The sequence below is a fragment of the Canis lupus genome, chromosome 4, assembly GCF_003254725.2.
Source record: "Canis lupus dingo isolate Sandy chromosome 4, ASM325472v2, whole genome shotgun sequence".
NCBI classification, from domain to species: Eukaryota; Metazoa; Chordata; class Mammalia; order Carnivora; family Canidae; genus Canis; species Canis lupus.
Genome location: NC_064246.1, coordinates 35,797,962 through 35,817,547, shown reverse-complemented (window position 1 = coordinate 35,817,547; position 19,586 = coordinate 35,797,962). Strand labels below are relative to the sequence as shown.

At 42.4% G+C, this 19,586-nt stretch overlaps 1 protein-coding gene across 13 annotated transcripts in view; it reads left to right on the top strand.

Moving 5' to 3' along the window:
• The window catches only part of MCC (MCC regulator of WNT signaling pathway), a 305,067-nt gene that overhangs the window by 168,472 nt on the left and 117,009 nt on the right, over positions 1-19,586 (top strand). For 12 of the 13 annotated variants that reach the window (XR_003131184.3, XR_007410039.1, XR_003131183.3 and 9 more), the window contains exons 3-4: positions 9,137-9,279; positions 19,299-19,441. Coding sequence is in view for 8 of the 13 variants with exons in the window: in XM_025435387.3 (XP_025291172.1) it covers positions 9,137-9,279; positions 19,299-19,441 (286 nt within the window). In the remaining 5 variants the exon portion in view is untranslated. The remainder of the gene's footprint in view (positions 1-9,136; positions 9,280-19,298; positions 19,442-19,586) is intronic. The other variant, XM_049108833.1, reaches the window with a different exon arrangement.

Below are 19,586 nucleotides of genomic sequence, written 5' to 3'. Positions count from 1 at the left end.
TTGGCATGTACTGCAGTCGGATTTTTAAAAGATAACCAGGAGGGTATTTACTAAAATTTAAGCCTACAAAGAGCAACTTATACAGAGGGTGATAGAGGAGAATATAAAACATTTTCTGTGCTATGTCAAGGATTGAGTCAGCTCCCTTTTAACTTCCTTATGGTCAAGACATTCTTTTATTTTAAAGATTTTATTTATTTACTCATGAGAGACAGAGACAGAGAGGCAGAGATATAGGCAGAGGGAGAAACAGTCTCCCCATGTGGAGCCCGATGTGGGACTTGATTCCAGGACCCCAGGATCACGACCTGAGCCAAAGGCAGACGCTCAACCACTGAGCCACCCAGGAGTCCCTGGTCAAGACATTCTTATGTAATAGTTTTTGGTGGCTCTTTACATCATAGTGCCATTAATTGACTCTATACTGTTTGCATTCTTATGCTATGTATACTTAAAAATTACTCTCTGTTTCTTTCATGGAGATGTCTTTCCAATTCAGATACTAGGACCCAAGAAAGAGAACATGAAAAAAAGGTCAGACTCGCCTGTCTCATACCTGTTATAAAGATGAGATTTGGGATGCCTGCGTGACTCAGTGGTTGAGCGCCTGCCTTCGGCCCAGGGCATGATCCTGGAGTCCCGGGATTGAGTCCCACATCGAGCTTCCTGCATGGAGCCTGCTTCTCTCTCTGTGTGTGTCTCTGCCTCTCTCTCTCTCTGTCTCGAATGAATGAATGAATGAATGAATAAACAAATAAATAAATAAAATAAAGATGAGATTTATGCAAGAAAAGAACAATGAAATGGTAGTGCCATGCTTCCTGGGCCATATGCCTTGGTGAGTGATTCATGTTTGAGGCTTGACCAGATTGTGGAAGAGCAAGTTCAAGTGTAAATTTATGCTCGGTGGCTTTAGTAGGTTTTACCAGTTCTAAAAATTACGGAGCTATGATTAAAGTAAAATGTAAAAGATGGCTGTATTCATCAGAAATAATCAAAAAGCGCTTCAACATCTACTGAGTAATTATTGATGGTGACACTGGAACTAGTTGAATAAAAAAAAGGTTCATTAAAAAAAAAAAAAAAGGTTCATTACACATGGTCATAAGGTCAACCTACCAGTAGAGTTTTAAGAATAGTCATGGGAAGGGGGTGGTGAGTGCCTGTATCACTCAGTTAAGCATCTGCCTTTGGCTCAGGTCATGATCCCAAGGTCCTGAGATCAAGTTCTGCATTGGGCTCTCTGCTCAGTGGGGAGCCTACTTATCCCTCTCTGTCTGCCACTCCCCCTGCTTATATTCTCTCATTCACTTTCTCTCTCTCAAATAAATAAATAAAATCTTAAAAAAAAAAATAGTAATGGGAAGGGGAAAACTGAGTAAAGGAGCTGAGATCATTGTGAAGGAGAAGGCAAAGTGTTTCTGTGTTCATTTTCTATTGTAGTGTGAGAAGTTACCACAAAATCACTGGCTTACAACAATACACATTTATTAACTCAGCTTCTGTGCATCAGGAACTCGGATGTGGCTTAACTGGGTTTTCTGTATGTTTGCAATCAAGGTGTTGGCCAGAGCTCAATGTTCATCTGAAGGCTCAACTAGGGAAGAGTCCACTCACCCATGTCTGTGGCAGAATTTATTTCTTTGTGGTTGCAGGCTTCATGACAATTTGCTTTTTCAAAGCCATCAATGCAGAGAAAGATTCTGGGATAAGTCTGCTGATAAGACAGAGTCTCAATGTCATGGAGGTGATATCCCATCACCTTTTTCACATTGTATTAGTTAGAAGCTGGTCATAGGTCCCATCCAGGCTCATTGAGGGTCCCAAACAAAGGAGATACAGGGATCATTGGGGCATTTTGGAGGTTGTTCATTACAGCTTCCTGAGGGATTTGATTAACAGCAGCCCTGTTAGCTTATACCAGTGATAATCACACTTCTTTAGCTCTCTTTTGTGTGAGGCAGTGTGCCAAGCATTCTGTGTGCTTTACCTCAGGGAGTTCTCATATTGACCTCTGGTGCAGGTACTGTTTACATTGGTGTTTTACAAGAAGAAATAAAGGTTTAGGGAGTTTGAGTATCTAGCCTGAGATTATGTAGCTAGACAGTACCAAGAGTTAGAATTTGAATCCAGGTTTTGTGGGAATCCATAGCCATACTAATCCTGTATGGTTTCTTAAGCTGCCCAGGCTGCCCTTAACATCCAGAGGGAATCTCAAAATGGGTGGAACATGACGTACAGGTCCATTTCGTTTAAAAATCCCTACCATCCCTATCAAACAGGTGCGCAGACACATGCATGCATTTGCACCATTTTTTTTTTTAAAGATTTTATTTATTTATTCATGAGAGACAGAGAGAGGCAAAGACGTAGGCAGAGGGAGAAGCAGGCTCCCTGTGGGGAGCCCGATGTGGGACTCAATCCTGGGTCTCTGGGATCATGACCTGAGCCAAAGGCAGATGCTCAACTGCTGAGCCACCCAGGCATCCCTTGCACCAACGTTAAATAGCCTTGTGGGGAACAGCCTTGTGGGAAACTGGCAAAGATTCTGTACAGTATTGGTTCAGTGTTTTCACCATATTTTTTGTTTAGTGCAAAAAATTTTTTTAAATTTTTATTTATTTATGATAGTCACAGAGAGAGAGAGAGAGAGAGAGAGAGAGAGAGGCAGAGACATAGGCAGAGGGAGAAGCAGGCTCCATGCACCGGGAGCCCGACGTGGGATTCGATCCTGGGTCTCCAAGATCGTGCCCTGGGCCAAAGGCAGGCGCTAAACCGCTGCGCCACCCAAGGATCCCTATTTAGTGCAAAAATTTTAAATTGATACATTTTTTAAGAGCTATAGAATGATCTATCTCAAACTTATGAATCCCTTTGAAATCAGTCAGTACTAATACAGAGCACTTTCTATTTCTAGAAAGTTTTTGTCTTTGGAAAGCAAGTCTTCTGAATTTTCTACCTCTTGCCTTTCAGGAAGAAAACATAAATAGTTTTTCATTAAAAATAATAGAGAGAGTGCTTTCTTGTTGCTTTCTGATAATATGAGATACTTAAAGGTGCAGCTTGGCTGTATTCTCTTTGTCATAAACTGTCTTCCATTCCTTTCTTACTTGTTTATACTTTTCTTTGGTAAATTGCTCTGGCTGTTTTGCTCATCAAGGGCATTTCCATTTGTGCTGGGACTCTTTGTTTAGTTGGCCTGGTTCCTCCCACCTTTCCAGTGGGAGAACCCCGGCAAAGATTTAGAATGAGGGTGGAAATACCCTGAGTAGTATTACTGAGACCAATCCAGTGTGACCCTGAGAAAGTAGCTTGCCTTCTTTGCATATTTTCAAAGGGAGTGGTGCTGACCCCTTTCACTAGGATGGTTGAGAGGGTTAACAGATTAATGATAGCATTGCATTTTTCAAGAATGGAGTTCATAATGCTCTTAGGTTTGACAGCTGAGACTAATGTGATGATTAAAGATCAGTGGCCTCTGTGGAGTTAAGATAAAACCCAGTGAAGAACATTAACAAAACCATAAAGCTCCTTAGCATCACTACATTGCACAGGGTTTTTCCAACAGGGGCTCAAGTTCTCAGACCAGTCTGTCTCAAGGCTGACTCATGGCTTTATCCCAAGATTGTACCAATACCAAAGATATTCTTGGTGGTTGGAATGATACTGCTTATTTTTATTAAACATTTTTGCATATAGGCAATTTCACGAATTTATGTGACTAGACACAGATATTTATATAGATTTTAAATTTGCTTCATCATCATGATAGGAGAGCTGAAACCCAGGGAAAATGCTCCATCTAAGTGCCAGATGAAGTTCGGGGGGAAAATTGCATCATATCCAATCCCAATCTGTTTTTCTTGGCCTTTCAGATCACTTTTAGTTGCAGGAGAAATCCTAGTGATTCTGACCTTCAGAAATCCGTGGCAGGCAAGATACTACAACCACAGACTTGCTTTCTTTACTATAATGTAGGATCAGTAAAAAACTGAATATAGGCTGAGAAGGAGGGGAGAACCCTGGATGCAGTTCCCTGTGATCATAGTAAAGAAGTGGCAGCATGTTGTTTGAGACTGTTCCTTACTCTGTTCAGCTGAAATTGTATGGGGTGTTTCTTTACGGTGAGAAGAAAATCATCCCTCATTTGTAAGCTTTGCTGGAAAAAGCTACTATGCCTCCCTGTTAAGAAAGTTGTTGCTGAATAATTGACTTTGGCAGCTGAAACTGGCTTGATGGGAACTGGAGGGACCTAAAATTCCCTCATAACCCCCTTGTGTCTGTTTTTCTATTTTGGTGCTCCAGGGGGTTGAGAGAGTTGTCTGGGTTTTCTACCTTTATTTGATTTTGGAAGGCAAAATATTTGTGTTTCCTGGAGTTCACCAGGGTGGGTTAGGAAAGGCAAGGAAGATGACTCTGTTGCCCTTGGAGATCTTTAGGCGAATGGTATGGAGATAAGCCTGCAGGTCAAGGGGCTGGAAAGGAGTGGAGGGATGGAGATGGTGGCTACAACAGCTTCAGCCCTTTAATGATGCAAACAGGAATCAGATGGTTTTTCAGAGGGTTCAGTTACTTTACATCTAGTTTGTTTTCATCTGTAAAATGATTATGTCATCAGAATATGCAGTGATAAATAACCCCAAATTTTCAGTGGCTTAACCTATCAAAGGCTTATTTCTTATTTCTTACTAGGAGCTGGCAGGACACTATCCCACATTGTCTTCAATCAGCCTCTTAAGCTGTGATGGTCTTCAACTGTCTGAACATTCCTAGCAGCCATGGCCAGGGAAGGGAATGTAAGAAATCATGAAGGAGCTCTTAAAGGCTTCTAGACACAAATGTTGTAAATTCACTCATACCTCATTGGCTGAAACAAGTCACTTGGCCATATGTAGCTTCAAAGGGGAGAGAAAGTATTATCCCGTCATGTGCATGGATGGAAGTGAACCAATCTTGATGAATACCCCTATTGGCTACCACAGGGGTGCTGATGCTTATGTGATCCACACGCCACATGGTGGTCCTGGCAGAGCCCTGTGTACAGACTGGAGAGAAATGAACACCATTTGAAAAAGAGTTTTGTTCATGAATTATGAAAAAAGTGGACATCTGTCATTTTTTAATGTGTAAAGAAGTACTTAAACTTAGAAATCAAAAAATTTGTGCAAACATTAAGTAGTAATTATAGAAGTAATACTGCGTTTTTCTGTTTAGTTATCCTTGTTGTATTACCTTTTCAATTGAGGCTTTACTGGGGTACCTGCCCAAAGGTGACTCTTATATGGAGGTGTAGTATCAAACTCGACCTAGCCTATGCCCCTATGAAACAGAATACCTGAAACCACATACCATCCCAGGTTAAAAAAAAATGCTCTCACAGGTCATGAAAACTTAAGGTGGTGAGAGGCATGGGTTAGTAACAATACTAGAGTGTGATCATAAAATAGGGTATGACTTAAACAGACCAATCCTGCTGGGAGCTTGCTAGCACAAGAAGGCACTGATCATGCACAGAATGGCTTTGTCTGTCCTGAGTGCCACCACTCATCTTCCACTTTTCCTGCCGTAAAGTGCCACTTTCCTGGGGTTGGTCTTGTGCAGTTCAATGGGAGCCATTTAACAAGGGTGTTCTGTTGGGTTCTTTTGTTTTGTTTTGTTTTTGTTATTGTTGTTGTTGGGTTCTTTTGACTTATGCAGGTGATGACTTGTTTTCTCTTGCCCTGTTGCCCTTATGGGCATTGCTCCACCTTGCCCTGCCCCACAGCTTGGAGAAGCTCAAGGGATTTTCACTAAGCTTGGAGATGGGTGCTTCAGCATATCTTTGGATACGGCGAGTGTACGCAGAATGGGTGAAGTGTGTTTACTGTGATACCTCAAGGGGATGAGCCTTGAGCAATGTCCTCTCAAGTCATTCATTTACCTGGAGGCTGGGAATTTTGAAGATTAGTTTCCAGTGTTCTCTTTTCATTGTATAAAGAATCCCAGGGTACCATTCTACCATCTCTCCTTCCCTCAACCCCCATTTCTGTCCACATTTCTTATTCTCCAGCAGAAAATTCCACCTGGAAGCTGTGACTGCAGCTCCCTTCAGAGTACATGTCATAGTGACCCTCACTATGGCATTCAGCATAGTATCTTAAATGCTATGGGAAATCAAGACATATCTGTTATTTTTAGGAAGAATTAAATTATGGAGGCTTTCCTCTATTAAAAAAAACCATACTTAAGGAAAAAATATAGGAACATAAACCAAATATCTTTGCCTTCAGCTAAGTGTTTTTCCCCCGATCTATTCTTGTTGCTACTCCCAAATGAACCCCTAGTTCCAAATATACATTATGAGTCTTTTGTCTCCTACGAGTGCTATTCTGTCTGAATCATCAGGCTTCCTGTTGTCTCTTGTTCATACTCATACCCTTCAGGCAGATTTCTCAGTTACAGGCAGGGGTGAAGATGGTACAGTACCAGATAGCATGCTCTTGTTATCTGGGCATCGGCCATCTGCTCTCCTAGCAACCTGGGCACCCCCCTGCTACGCTACCCGGATCTTACCTGTTAGGCAACTCACAACAGTCACCAGGGATGCACAGGGTTGTCTTGGTGGTTATTGATTGATCATGTTCCTTATTCTTGGATGGATATTTGCGCACCTTCATTTTTAGGTGAATTTTGCAGTTTCTGGGCTGCTTTGGTCATGGTGGTAGGCAGTTGGCCTCTAAAGACTATGGAGGAGGAAGAATAAGTGGGGAATTTGAGTTTGAAAAGGGAAGCATTTCATCGTGATTTGTAGCCCTAGGGCGCTGAGTATTGAAAACCGAAGAGGAGGAACCAGCAAGATGGCAGTGCAGTAGGAGTCATGGCATAAATGAGATCCAGATCACACTGGTCATTATCTTGTAATTATTTTAAGATCTAAAACTGGTGATCTTCATAAGAGTGCCAGCTACACTGACACATGTACGTTGCTATATACACACACATTTGCCGATTTATATAATTTGAAGGTGGGAATAAAGAGTGATAACAGAAGCTCACAGATATTTTGCAGGGATAGAGAGAAACAGTACTCTGCTGTGGGTATGTTCCAGAGAAGTATGAACCTTTTTCATTTATTGACAGATACTGTCTCTGACACACTGTCATTTTGTGGGCTTCTGTTGTTCCTTGTAAAATATGATGGATCATGAATGAAAAGGCATAACTTCATGGAAAGAATATTTTTGGCCTATTAGGGTTGTGATATGTTTAGGAAAGCTTCCCTGTAGATGTGACTTTCACTCACCCTTTATCCTTGCCTCAGTTTCTACATACTTCATGTGCATTTGACCTTGAGTGGAGGTTATTTGATGCTGCAGGTTGTCATTAAGAACAGAAGTTCACATCACGGTTTCTCCTAAAGCGGCTACCTCACAAAGGTCTGTGATGCAGCTTCCACAACCTTGTTCCCTCCAATCTTGTTCCTGGAGCTCTGAGCAGCTTCCAGCAAGTTACTACATTAATATTGATCAAGTTTGTTGGCAGGTGTGGTCTCTGCCGTGATATATACCACCACATTTATCAGACTTATTTACTGCATACTTCTGTTTCAGTATTGAGTTGGGCTTAGTGTGGTGTTCTGCTTATCTTTGAAGGCATTTGTCCCTGCCCAGTAGCCTCTGGGTTACACCAAGGGAAGCAACAGATTTAGGGAGGGAGGAGGACGTTGGATGTGGTGGTAAGAAGTCTTACCCTTGCTCGGCTGCCACCAGCCCTGAAAATGCAAATCTGGCAAGTACATATGGCTCTTGGCATTAGGAAAACCTTGCTGAAATGAAATTAAAATTCCTCTGCTGGACAGGAAATTAATCAGGGCTGAATACAGTAGACAAGGACAGAAGCTAGAGTCCTTGTTCCATCACTGATGAGTGTTTTGTTATGCAAATGAGATTAAATGCACAGTGACTGGCAGGGCATTGAGGAGGGGCAGAGGACTGAAGGAGATGAACAGGTTTCTTAGGATTTAAACTCTAGCTACAAAAATGTTTTTATAGCATCTGCTGCGTCTTAGACATCAAATGCTGAGCGAGGGAAGCACCTCAGCTTCTTCTGTCATTGTTTCTGCAGAGCAGTCTTGACAGTGTGATACATTGCAAATGATTCATTCCATAACACTACTAGATCGCCCACAGTGAAGCAAAGCTATATGCCAGGTGTCAGGGCTAAGTCATGAAGAAACCTAGTCCTTGCCTTCCCAGAGTTCATAGTCTGGTAGAAAAGGATATTGGAAAGAATTAAGTCGGGGTGCCTGGGTAGCTCAGTGGTTGAGCATCTGCCTTTGGCTCAGGATGTGATTCCAGGGTCTGAGATCAAGTCCCACATCAGGCTCCTTGCAGGGAGCCTGCTTCTCCCTCTGCCTATGTCTCTGCCTCTCTCTCTGTGTCTCTCATGAATATATAAATAAAACTTAAAAAAAAAAAAAAAAGAATTAAGTCTACAGATAACCAGCCAGATAAGAAATGTTGTCCTACCACTTGGGACTATTTGGTTGAAAAGTAGCTGAAGCCTATCCCAGTAATGTCAACAATAAAAAATGAATGAATCAAAAAATAATTAATTAATTAAAAAATAAATTTTTTTTGAAAAGGATTGAATTGGTACAAGGAAAATTGAACAGCCAAAAGGAACATGGGTAGGGGAAGCTCTGGGATCTAAGTATCGGAACAAAGGGACAGTCTGTTCAGGACTCTCCATCTAGTGAATCACCTCCATGCAATCTTAAGTCCATTCACTTAAGATTCACATTCCCAAAAGAAGGTATCTGCTGGATCCAGCTTGGGCCATTTGCACACTTCTTGGAGACACAAAAGCAGGAGACTCGGATAGTGCCACAAAGATTTTGAGCAATGGCAGAGGGACTTTCTCCCAAAGACAGAACGAGTGCCACAAAGGCAAGGACTTTGTCCATGGAGGCCCGGCAGGGAGGGAGGGAAGTGCATTATAAAATTTAGCTGCTGTTGTGGTTTCTGGGATTCCTGGCCAATGAGCGGGCATACATTTATTTGGAGGATGCTCAATGTTGAGGTTGTGGTAGTTTGAGACCATAAAATTTAGAATGAGTCAACTCATTGGCACTTCTGTCTTGTTCTCTTGATCCCAGTGTGAGCAGTCCCACCTCATGAGAGAACATGAGGATGTCCAGGAGCGGACAACGCTTCGGTATGAGGAGCGCATCACAGAACTCCACAGCATCATTGCTGAGCTCAATAAGAAGATAGACCGTTTGCAAGGCACCACCATCAGGTAGTGAGCTCCCGGCCGCGGCTTTCTCTCTGCCCCCTTGGCTCTAACCTGGCTCCTGGAATTGAAGTTGGCCCAATGAATAATAATGATGTTTTTTTTTAAGATTTTTTATTTATTTATTCATAGAGAGAGAGAGAGAGAGAGAGAGAGAGAGAGGGTAGAGACACAGGCAGAGGGAGAAGCAGGCTCCATGCAGGGAGCCCGACGTGGGACTCGATCCAGGGTCTCCAGGATCACGCCCAGCGCTAAACTGCTGTGCCACCGGGGCTGCCCAATAATGATATTTTATTTGCAACAAAGACTTTTACAGTTGATAACTACTTTCTCTACATTGTTAACCATGCACTTTCCCCTCCACTCTTCTGTTCTTGTCTTGATCATCATGAGGGCTACCCTGGAAGGTAGACAGGGTGGGAGTTGTAATCCTCAGTTACTGATAAGGGTGTCAGATCAGAAGTTGATGAGATGCTTTATTAATGGGTTCTGAATGGAGGCCCTCTGTCTCCCTACTAGTATCCCTATCACCTCTTGAATCCACCAGGTCTGCTCTAGATGTGCAAACTGTGTGCCTCCCTTGAGAATATTGAGAGCTCAATGAATGTGGCTGGCTTATGACAAAGCAGTATGTGTGCTTTGAGATCATCTAACATTTTGAGCTCACCTGAAGTTGATTTACCATCATTGATGTGCCCTTTTATAATCTCCTAAGGTAGGGGGCAAGACTGGATATATCATTTTACTGGCGAAAAAAGTCTGGGGCTTAAAAATATTAAGAAATTACTTTGAAGTTATACTCAGCAGAGGATAGAGGTGGAGTTAGAACCCACAGCCTCTCTGCTTTTATTTAATATTCTTTCCGTGAAAGTGATTTTTGGGGGTCCTGCCTTCCTTATCAATCAGTTAACACCTAAGGCTCCTGCACACAACACTTAATTGGTGTGTTTGCCCTGCTGTTCAGAGGGGTTTGCTTTGAGTGACTTAGCCAAGGATGAGAACTTTTCTCTTCCTGCCTGTCCTCAGGGAACAGCCCCGGGGAAAGCAAATGGTTGGCACCTACCTTCATGGAAAAAGAATGCTTTGTTCACAAGCCACTATTAGGGCAGTCGTAAAGGCAGCTGCTTTAAACTCTCCTTCTAGAAGTTCCAGGTTAGAAGAAAATTTGGGTGCATTTTGTTCCAGCTCTGTGAGTTAGAGTAATGACAGGGCTATTTGATGAGGGTACTGATGGGACTCTGGTTTTCTGGGCAAAATCATGGAAAATTTTGCACAGAACTGGAGCCACATGATAAATTCCATATTCCAATTTAGAACCCCAAGGCTTTTAAATTGTATCCTGGTCTTCAGCATGATTGTAGGTTAGAAACGCAAGAACAGAGAAGAATTTTCAGACCAAAGAAATGATTATAGGAGATTTAAAGAAGGCTGACATAGTACATTGGCAAATTTGTAACTTCCATTAAAACATGTTGCACTTTGAAACACTTGAGAAAGTGAGGGCAAATGGGCTCAGTGAGTTGTGGGGGAAAAAAAGCATCACACATCACCTGGAAAACTCAGTTTCAGGATGTTTAAATTGAACATAATGGCCAAACTTCTTTGTGTTAAAATACATTGAGCTTCTCTCTCTCTCTCTCTCTCTCTCTCTCTCTCTCTTTTTTTAAAGATTTATTTATTTACAATGAGAGACACACAGAGAGAGGGAAGCAGAGACACAGGCAGTGGGAGAAGCAGGCTCCCTGCAGGGAACCCGATGTGGGACTCTATCCAGATTCCATGATCACACCCTGAGCCAAAGGCAGGCATCCCAACAGTGAGCTTCTTGACTATAAACATTTACTGGTGCTTTTTGTTTAAAGGGAGATTGCATCTGTGAGATGTCACCTTAAATTCTGCCAGTTTTTGTGATGTAAATGAGCTGGCCCCTCCTTACGGGGACTCCCTGCGGGGCATGGAGACCCATGGGCCAGGAAGACAAGGCTCTTCTGGTCCTCTGATCTCCGTGGCTAAAGCATGTCTCCTGCCCCCAGCACTCCAGGAAATTGGTTTGCCCTCAAGTCCTGAGATACTATGCTATGCTGAGTGCAATGGCAGCCAGACACCTTGGAGAACTCCCACTGCTCTAGCATATCTAGAATGTAGAGAATTGATTGTCACGCTAGTCAGGTATAATGCTGGTAGCTTATAGACTTTTTTGTCACTTTAGTTTGGGCCTGAGTTAGGAATTTATTGGAAATACTGAAAAATAATAAGGGAATAGTTTATGTAAGCTATGATATATCCATACATAAGCAATACTAAATTGCTTAAGTAAAAAAAAAAAAAAAAAGATAATCTTATAGTTTGAAACTTTCATTTCCAGTCACCTTCTGTGGCCACCCTAGAAGATACTCACTCTCCCATCTCTTGTAGCCATAGGGCTAACATAGCCAAGAATCAGACACTGCAGGTGGCTGAATTCCAATATAAGTTGAGCTTATAGCCACATCAGATCTCTGAAGTAAAGAGTAAGCATTGATAGGAAAAGATGAAATGGTGAGAATTTGAATGGAGACAGTGAGTAGATTTAAATGAATCAGAATACCTAGAGCCTACAGACTCCCTTCCTGCAGAAGCACTCCCCCCTCCTTGTCTGATAAAGTGAGTCTTACTTTGCTTAGAGAATTTGTAGCAATCTGATCCCAGGTAGGGGATGCCAGGTATATACACTTAGGGCTAGGTCCCTCAGGAATAAAGATTGCAAATTATTTTACTAGATAAAGATCTCTAACCAGCTAAGGTGCTGGCCAGACACAAAGGAAATAGGGATTTCCTAGTGGAAGAAGGAAGTCAGAAACATCAACCATAGCCTCATAGCCAGAAAGGATGGCTAGACTGTGCATATTTTTGTGCTTATTTGTGCATAGATTCAATTTCCTTTTTATCTTCTTAATTTCTCCTGTTATATTAGATGATCTGGTATTGGTGAAACTCATCTAGTGGTTAGGTTAGATGATATCTAGGTGGATTTGCCACTGAACTAGAAGAGAAGTGATTGCCTGACAATGGATACAATAACTGGTGGGACTTAGGGTCTGCCATTTCGGTGAGAAGGTGAGTCCATTCACATTTGAATGAGGGATAGTTACCAAAGCTTGGTGTCATTGCTGTTGCAATTTGGAAATTTCAGTGTGTGTGAGAGGATGGGTATGGTTGTTGAGCAGCCAGAGAGGTAGCACCCAGTACTATTCCCACCCCTTTACTCTCCCCAGAATTAAAGGGGCTGGACCCTTGGAACTAATTCCCAGATTAACAGTTGGGTGCTGGATATAGTTTTGGTTCTGCCAGTGAGGTGCCTTAGAATGGGTTTGGAAAGCAGAAGGAAGGTGGGAGCCAGTGTTCCTCAGATCATGATGGCAGCTGATGTAGAAACTTTCATAGGTGTGAGGTCTAGCACTTCAGAGCAGGAGCTGTGGACAGGTGTGAAGGCAACGACAGTTTCCTGACCTTTGAGGGGTTCACAGCTGCAATGGCAAATCTGACAGCTCCTGGTGGCCTCTACCCACGCTTCTCTGGTCCTCCCAGTTATGCAAACATGGAACTGCCTGACTTAAATCTCTTCTACTTGAAACATCCACTGTAGATTATGTTCCTAACTAAACCCTGCCTGATGCATCCTAAATCCCATCTCCTAGGAATAAATACGGAACATTTTGTATATATGGCCTTCTAAAAAATTTTATTCATGAATATTTTAAATAAATTGGATCATACAGCAAACAGTGTTTTGTAATATATGCTTTTTCACTTAACTGTATGTTATGGGTGGCTTTTTTTAAATGCTCCTCTAACTTGGGGAGATTATATAATAGAATGGGGAGGATGGAAAAATACATCAGTAGCTCACTTTGGAACAGGGCCGGGGGTACTCTTGGATTTCTAAGCAAATTAAACATGAGCTCTTTGTTTCCCAAGGAGATTATTTTCTTTGCCCAAAAGCTACTCTCATAACATCACCCTTTCACTGCCGGCTCTCATGAGTAGTCATGTTTTCTGCTTCATTTCCCATTTGTTTGTTAACCTACTGCTGTCTGGCTTCTGAGTGCAACAGTTTGCTGAAGCTCCTTTTACTAAAGACTGAGTTATGTCTTCAAATTCAAAATTCCTATGTTGACGCCCTACCCCTGAATATGATAGCATCTATAGTTGGGGCCTTTGGAAAGTAATTCTGTTTGGTTAAGTTTATGAGGGTGGGGACTGCATGGAAGGCGTAGTGAGCCTTGGGAAGAGACACCAGAGGGCTTGCTCGCAGCCCACGCTCTCTCCCTGCGTATGAGGATTCAGTGACAAGGCAGCCACCTGTAAGCCAGGAAGAAAGTAACTGACTGTGCAGACCTTGATTTTGGTCTTGGAACAAAAGTCTAGAACTAAGAAAATAAAATCCTGTTGCTTAAGCTATCTAGTCTATGGTGATTTGTTATAACAGCCTAAGCTGCTATACCTTTTTGAAAATCACTAATGACTTAACTGAAAAATCCAGTGACCTTTTCTTGTTTCTGGTCCTTTTCTGTAGGATTTGCCTGCAAATCTTCCTTCTGGTGTGTTTTTCTTGAACTTCTATGACCCTATAACGTTTCTTCCGTCCCCATGATTCACCTTCAGACTGGGCTCTGACTCTGGGCTCTCCCTCCCTTTTCACCTTGAATGGCTGCAGCCCTACAGCACTGACCTCTCCTGTCTGAGTTACCTCCTTCAGCATTGGCACTTTACCCTTCTGCTTCTTTGTCTGCGAAATGCTCATTTGGCAACAAAGATGATATGCAAAGTCTCTGTCTGCTCTAATGTAATCCAGTCTCTAAAATCTCATGCCTGCATCATGAGCCTGACCTTTCCATTTGCCCCCAAAAGATTCATAGCTTAGTCTGATCTTCCTTTGTGGTAGATGGAAAAATAAAGAGAGGTGGAATTGCAGGAAGAATCAGACTTGTCACTGATTTCCTGCTTTAGATACTCTAAGAGAATTGAAAGAATACATTTCCTCAATGTATCTAAAAAAAAAATCTTTGTTCTGTAAAAGATTTATGGCATTTCAGGGCAAGTCTTCTTTCATTTGTAAGGAAGAATTGTGGTTCAACTAAACTCCCACCAGATCAGGTAGGCTGGGTTAGCTAAACATAGGGTTCCAAGGCAGGCAGGCAGGTGTCCATCTGCGTCTTGTTCACAAATCAGTCCAGTGACAAGGCATGAGTGTGCATGCCAAATAAAATATACATAAGGATTGCTAAGGAAGTAATATTGGTACAAATATTTGTATCAATATTTTCTGTCAATAATTTCTATCAAATATTACTGATTCTATTGTGCTTCAGCTTGAGGTCTGGAAAGCAGGAAAAGAATTATCCTTTTATTGACACTTCCCTTTTCGGATAAGATTATGTCACCCCTGCCAGTAATGAGAAGGAATTTTTAGAAATCATTGTCAACAGGAGCACCCAGTTGGCTCAGTGGGTTAAGCATCTGCCTTTGACTCAGGTCCTGATCCCAGGGTCCTGGGAGTTCGCTTCTCCCTCTCCCTCCGCTCTCCCCCTGCTTGTGTGTGGTTTCTCTCTCTCTCTCTCAAATAAAATCTTAAAAAAATAAAAATAAAAATAATTGCCAACAACAGCAACAACCAGATTTTCTCCTTAGATCACCACATTTGACTTGTTTCATTAGTCCTAAATTTAGGAATGAGGCTGTACCACTTCCTAGTTGCAGAATCCTGGGTAAATCACTTAGCCTCTTTAAGCTTCACTTGTCTTATTTGTAAATTAAAGGTATTGATCCCTGCTTTGATAAACTCTAAGATCTCTGCCAGTCAGCCACTGCTAGTTACATAGGTGGTGGGTAGAATCTAATGCCTGCCTGTGTGCGAGCTTTTTTCTTTTGTTTTGTTATTTAAGCTAGTAGCAAGCACTAATCATTGCCACTGTAAGAGCAATTTGGAAGCAGTTCACAAATGCATCTATGTGAATAAAATAAGGTACATTTAGAATCCTGTGAGATTATTCTTTATCCTCCAAAGAGAAACACCTGAGAACTTTGTAATTCCGTGATTATGAAACTATCACAATGGTGTATGATTACCAACAGTTATCAGTTTATCAAGTTTCTGGGGGTTTTTTTGGCTTACAATGATCACTTCTTGGATCTTTTCATGTTTTCTCCCTTCACATCACCAGCATTAGCAACTGGTGTACTTTGGAGAAAGCCTTTTTCCTCCCAAAGAAGTAAGTTATGGTTTGCCAAGAGTTACTGTTTACACAAAAGAAAGTCACGCTGAGTTGCTGATGCTGTGTTGTTAGCTGGACATCTTTACCATGAAAACACACCTCACGTTCTTGCTTTTGTGTAACCGCTGGGACTGGTACAATGTTTTTGACTTCTCATTCCGTCGCTCTGCATGTAGGGAATACGCTGAGCACCAATTTTATACGTGCATATACTGCGACCACAGATGGACCCATCAGCTTACAGAAGGCCCTGGCGAGAACTGGCTTTTGTTCTTTCTCAGTCCCAGATTCTAGCCTCTTTTCAGGGATGGTGCCAATTATGATGTTCAGGAGATGATAAGGATATGCAACTCCGAATTTTTAAACCAAAGTCAGTAGGAGAAACAGCAGGTTGCACTTACTTCAGTATTTCAGTTCAGTTTAACCATTTTTCTACCTCATTCTCTGTGGTACAGAATCCTGCCTGATCTCTCAGGGTTGTTGTCTGCCTCTAATTACTGTTTACTCTGTTTATGTGAGTTGTTTGTACTCTGATATTCAGTGTAATTACCATAAGGAAGAATCTCAGCCAGAAATTGTGTATTCTCGGCTCAGCCCTTCCCTTTGGGGCCAGGAACAGAGACCTGCGCTCCCCCCACTTCCACAGCTGCTTGTTTTCCCTGTTTTTATATAAGAGCTTTGGTGACACTTACTTCTTCCCCTGAATTCCTAGACTTCATCATTTTATTTCCGATTCTCTTGTCTAACTCACGTTCGCTTCCTTTGACACAGTAAATTCTCCTTCTCTTTTTTTTTTAAATTTTTTAAATTTATTTATGATAGTCACAGAGAGAGAGGCAGAGACACAGGGAGAGGGAGAAGCAGGCTCCATGCACCGGGAGCCTGATGTGGGATTCGATCCCGGGTCTCCAGGATCGCGCCCTGGGCCAAAGACAGGCGCTAAACCGCTGCGCCACCCAGGGATCCCGTAAATTCTCCTTCTGATCAAAAAATGTCCACTCAGCAAGTGGCTCAAGTGCCCCTCTAGCCTCCAGCCTTGTGTTACATTGGGCACCCTATTTGGTTTCAGCTATACCTACCACTTATTCCTCTCCATTCTTTCTCATCCGTGTTCAAAGGCTCCTCTGAGTCTTTGCTTGTGCCCTTCCACCCTCAAGACTTATCTAAACTCTAGTTGCCTGGGATGTCTCTGGAGTGCTGCTCCATCCAGAAAGTCTTCGTGGTTGCTGCACGTGGTTGCAGCCCCTGTGCCCTGTGTCCACACACAGCATGCTTCTTAGGTTAGAATTAGTTGTGAACATATTTGACTCCTGGAAGATAGCATTCATCTGGTCTTTGCTTTCCTGTTCTTATTTTGGTGCTCGAATACATTGACCAAGTATCCTTAGTTTGCATTTTATGACCCTGAAGGTCTTCCGCCCAACATAACGCTTCTAGTGTGGTGCAATTGTCCTGCAGATTGTATTCTGACCTCAGCAAGGAATGGCCCCTACAATCAAGTCTCTTATTCCTACCCTTCCCTATTCACTGCTATATAAAATTCATCCTAATAATCCCCAGAAGTAATTCCTTACGAAGCATGAGATTTGGCAGGCCCTATATGTTTTGGAAACTGTCAAGCCAGGAGGGTTTAAGGTGGCTATTAACAATTTTGCAAATGCCATTTATACCAGAGATACAGCAGCATTTATCTGGCTTTCTTGGCTGTGAAACAGTCTCAGCCAAGCTGAAGCTGATTATGTTGGCCCTGCAACAAAGGTAATTTATTCATCACAAAACCTCCCATTAACTACAATCATATTTTTAACCGCTGATTGAAAGGAAAGCTGGTGTATCAGGGCACAATTACCCTCTAGACCAAAAAAGCTACTCTTAAGGTACTTTTTAATTGTTTTCATTCCTAAACCTAATTATTGTTGGCTTTGCAGGTGTCTAATAATTAACTTATTCATAGAAGATTAACCTATATATATATTTTGCCTTCCACTCCCATTCTAATTCATATTTTGCGTGTCTGGGGGCTTAATATCTATATACGATCTCCCCCGATTTCTGGATGGCTTTTATTAAAAACACCTTATAAAGCAGTGGCTCAGCTGAATTCCTTCCCTGGGAGGATGTTGATTTCCTGAGAAAACTAAGAACTCTGGAGAGTTCTTCACATTCTTTAATTTATAGATGTGTTTCCCCAGCTTAAAATGGCAGTTGCCTCTTCCCCAAGTTCCAGTGGTCACATGTCACCATCTGGGTCTACCCCAAACCCAAAACTGTAGACTTTCTGCCCCATTGGTGTCAACAACTTTAAGTGAATGCTAATCTGAAGGATTTCTCTCCCTGGCTTTCTTCACAGACATTCATGGGCTTTCCATCCTCAGTTAAATCCCCTGACAGTTTTTTTTTTTTTTTTAAGATTTTATTTATTTATTCATGAGAGACACACAGAGAGAGGCAGAGACACAGGCAGAGGGAGAATCAGGCTCCCTGTGGGAGTCTGATGTGGGACTTGATCCCGGGATTCCGGGATCACGACCTGAGCCCAAGGCAGATGCTCAACCACTGAGCCACCCAGGTGACCCCCCTGACAGTTTTCTCTTCTGGCTCATTTGTAAAATAAATGCTTCACAGGGGGCTTATTTTGCCCTCTCCATGTAGGTGTCCAGTGTGTGTATAGTGATGGTGGTGGTGTGAGGAAGAGGTATGCACACATTTTGAAAGACATACTGCAATATTAAATTTCCTTCACTTGGGTAGCCCCGGTGGCTCAGCGGTTTAGCACAGCCTTCAGTCCAGGGCGTGATCCTGGAGACCCAGGATCGAGTCCCACGTTGGGCTCCCTGCATGGAGCCTGCTTCTCTCTCTGCCTGTCTCTGCCTCTCTCTCTCTCTCTCTCTCTCTCTCTCTCTGTCTCTGTGTGTATGTGTGTGTGTTTCGAATAAATAAATAAAATCTTAAATAATAAATTTCCTTCACTTGCCCATAGCTAATTCAGGGACCAAAAGATTGAGGGACTGAGAAGGGCTGTGAAGGGATGAGTGTGTGTGTGTGTGTGTGTGTGTGTGTGTGTGTAAACAACATGGCAGCATTTAAGTGTTGTCTTCCTGTTAGAAGTGCTGACTGATGGAAACAGACCACTGAGTGGGCTGCACTGACTCACTGTCCATTTTCTCTTCTCCCCATCCACTTTTCCTATCTCTTTACTCTACTGACTTGGTTGAGGGAAAGTAAGTGTAGTATTTACCAGACATACCTCTCAAAGTAGCCAGTTTGATTTGCACAGGTAAGGTGCCGGTTTTCTGGTAGCTCCAGCTCCAGCGCCTCCCTACATCCTCTTCCAAGGAGAAAGTCCACCATGGAGACTGTCCAGGTGATGGGATGTGACATTTCCTATGCACCAGACTCCTGCTTATTTTGCTCACTGGAACTTCAGTACTCAGACCAGTTCTCAAGTCTTGGCTTCTTTTTCACACCATAATTTGAGGAGGTGAAGAAATCTAATTTCTTCAAGAACTCTTAAAAGTGAAAAAGTTTCTAGTAGACTGTTAAGTGGATCTTGTTCAGTGTATGAGTATGTATGTGGATACAGGAGCAACCTTTGACCATAGAGGTGACTGGCTTCATTTGGTCTGAAAAGAGTCCTAGTTGATACAGCTGAGGAAGGTAGGGGAAACAGATCTGTTTCTTTTCTGAATTCTTTCTTGTCCTAGAAGTCATATTCTCTGGGAATTCGTCATCTGTCTCTGTCAGTGGTGACTGACTCTTCTTTGTTCTCAGGGAGGAAGATGAGTACTCAGAACTGCGGTCAGAACTCAGCCAGAGCCAGCATGAGGTCAACGAAGACTCTCGAAGCATGGACCAAGACCAGACCTCTGTCTCCATCCCCGAAAACCAATCCACCATGGTCACTGCTGACATGGGTGAGTCTGCCTGCCATTGTACGAAGCCAGAGTTTGGCTTCCAGATTGTAATGGGAATTTTAGAAATATGAGGCAGCCTGAATTAAAATTTAGTCAAGGAGTTGGATGAGTAGATGAAAGCACATCCATCTGAGTCCCTTACATG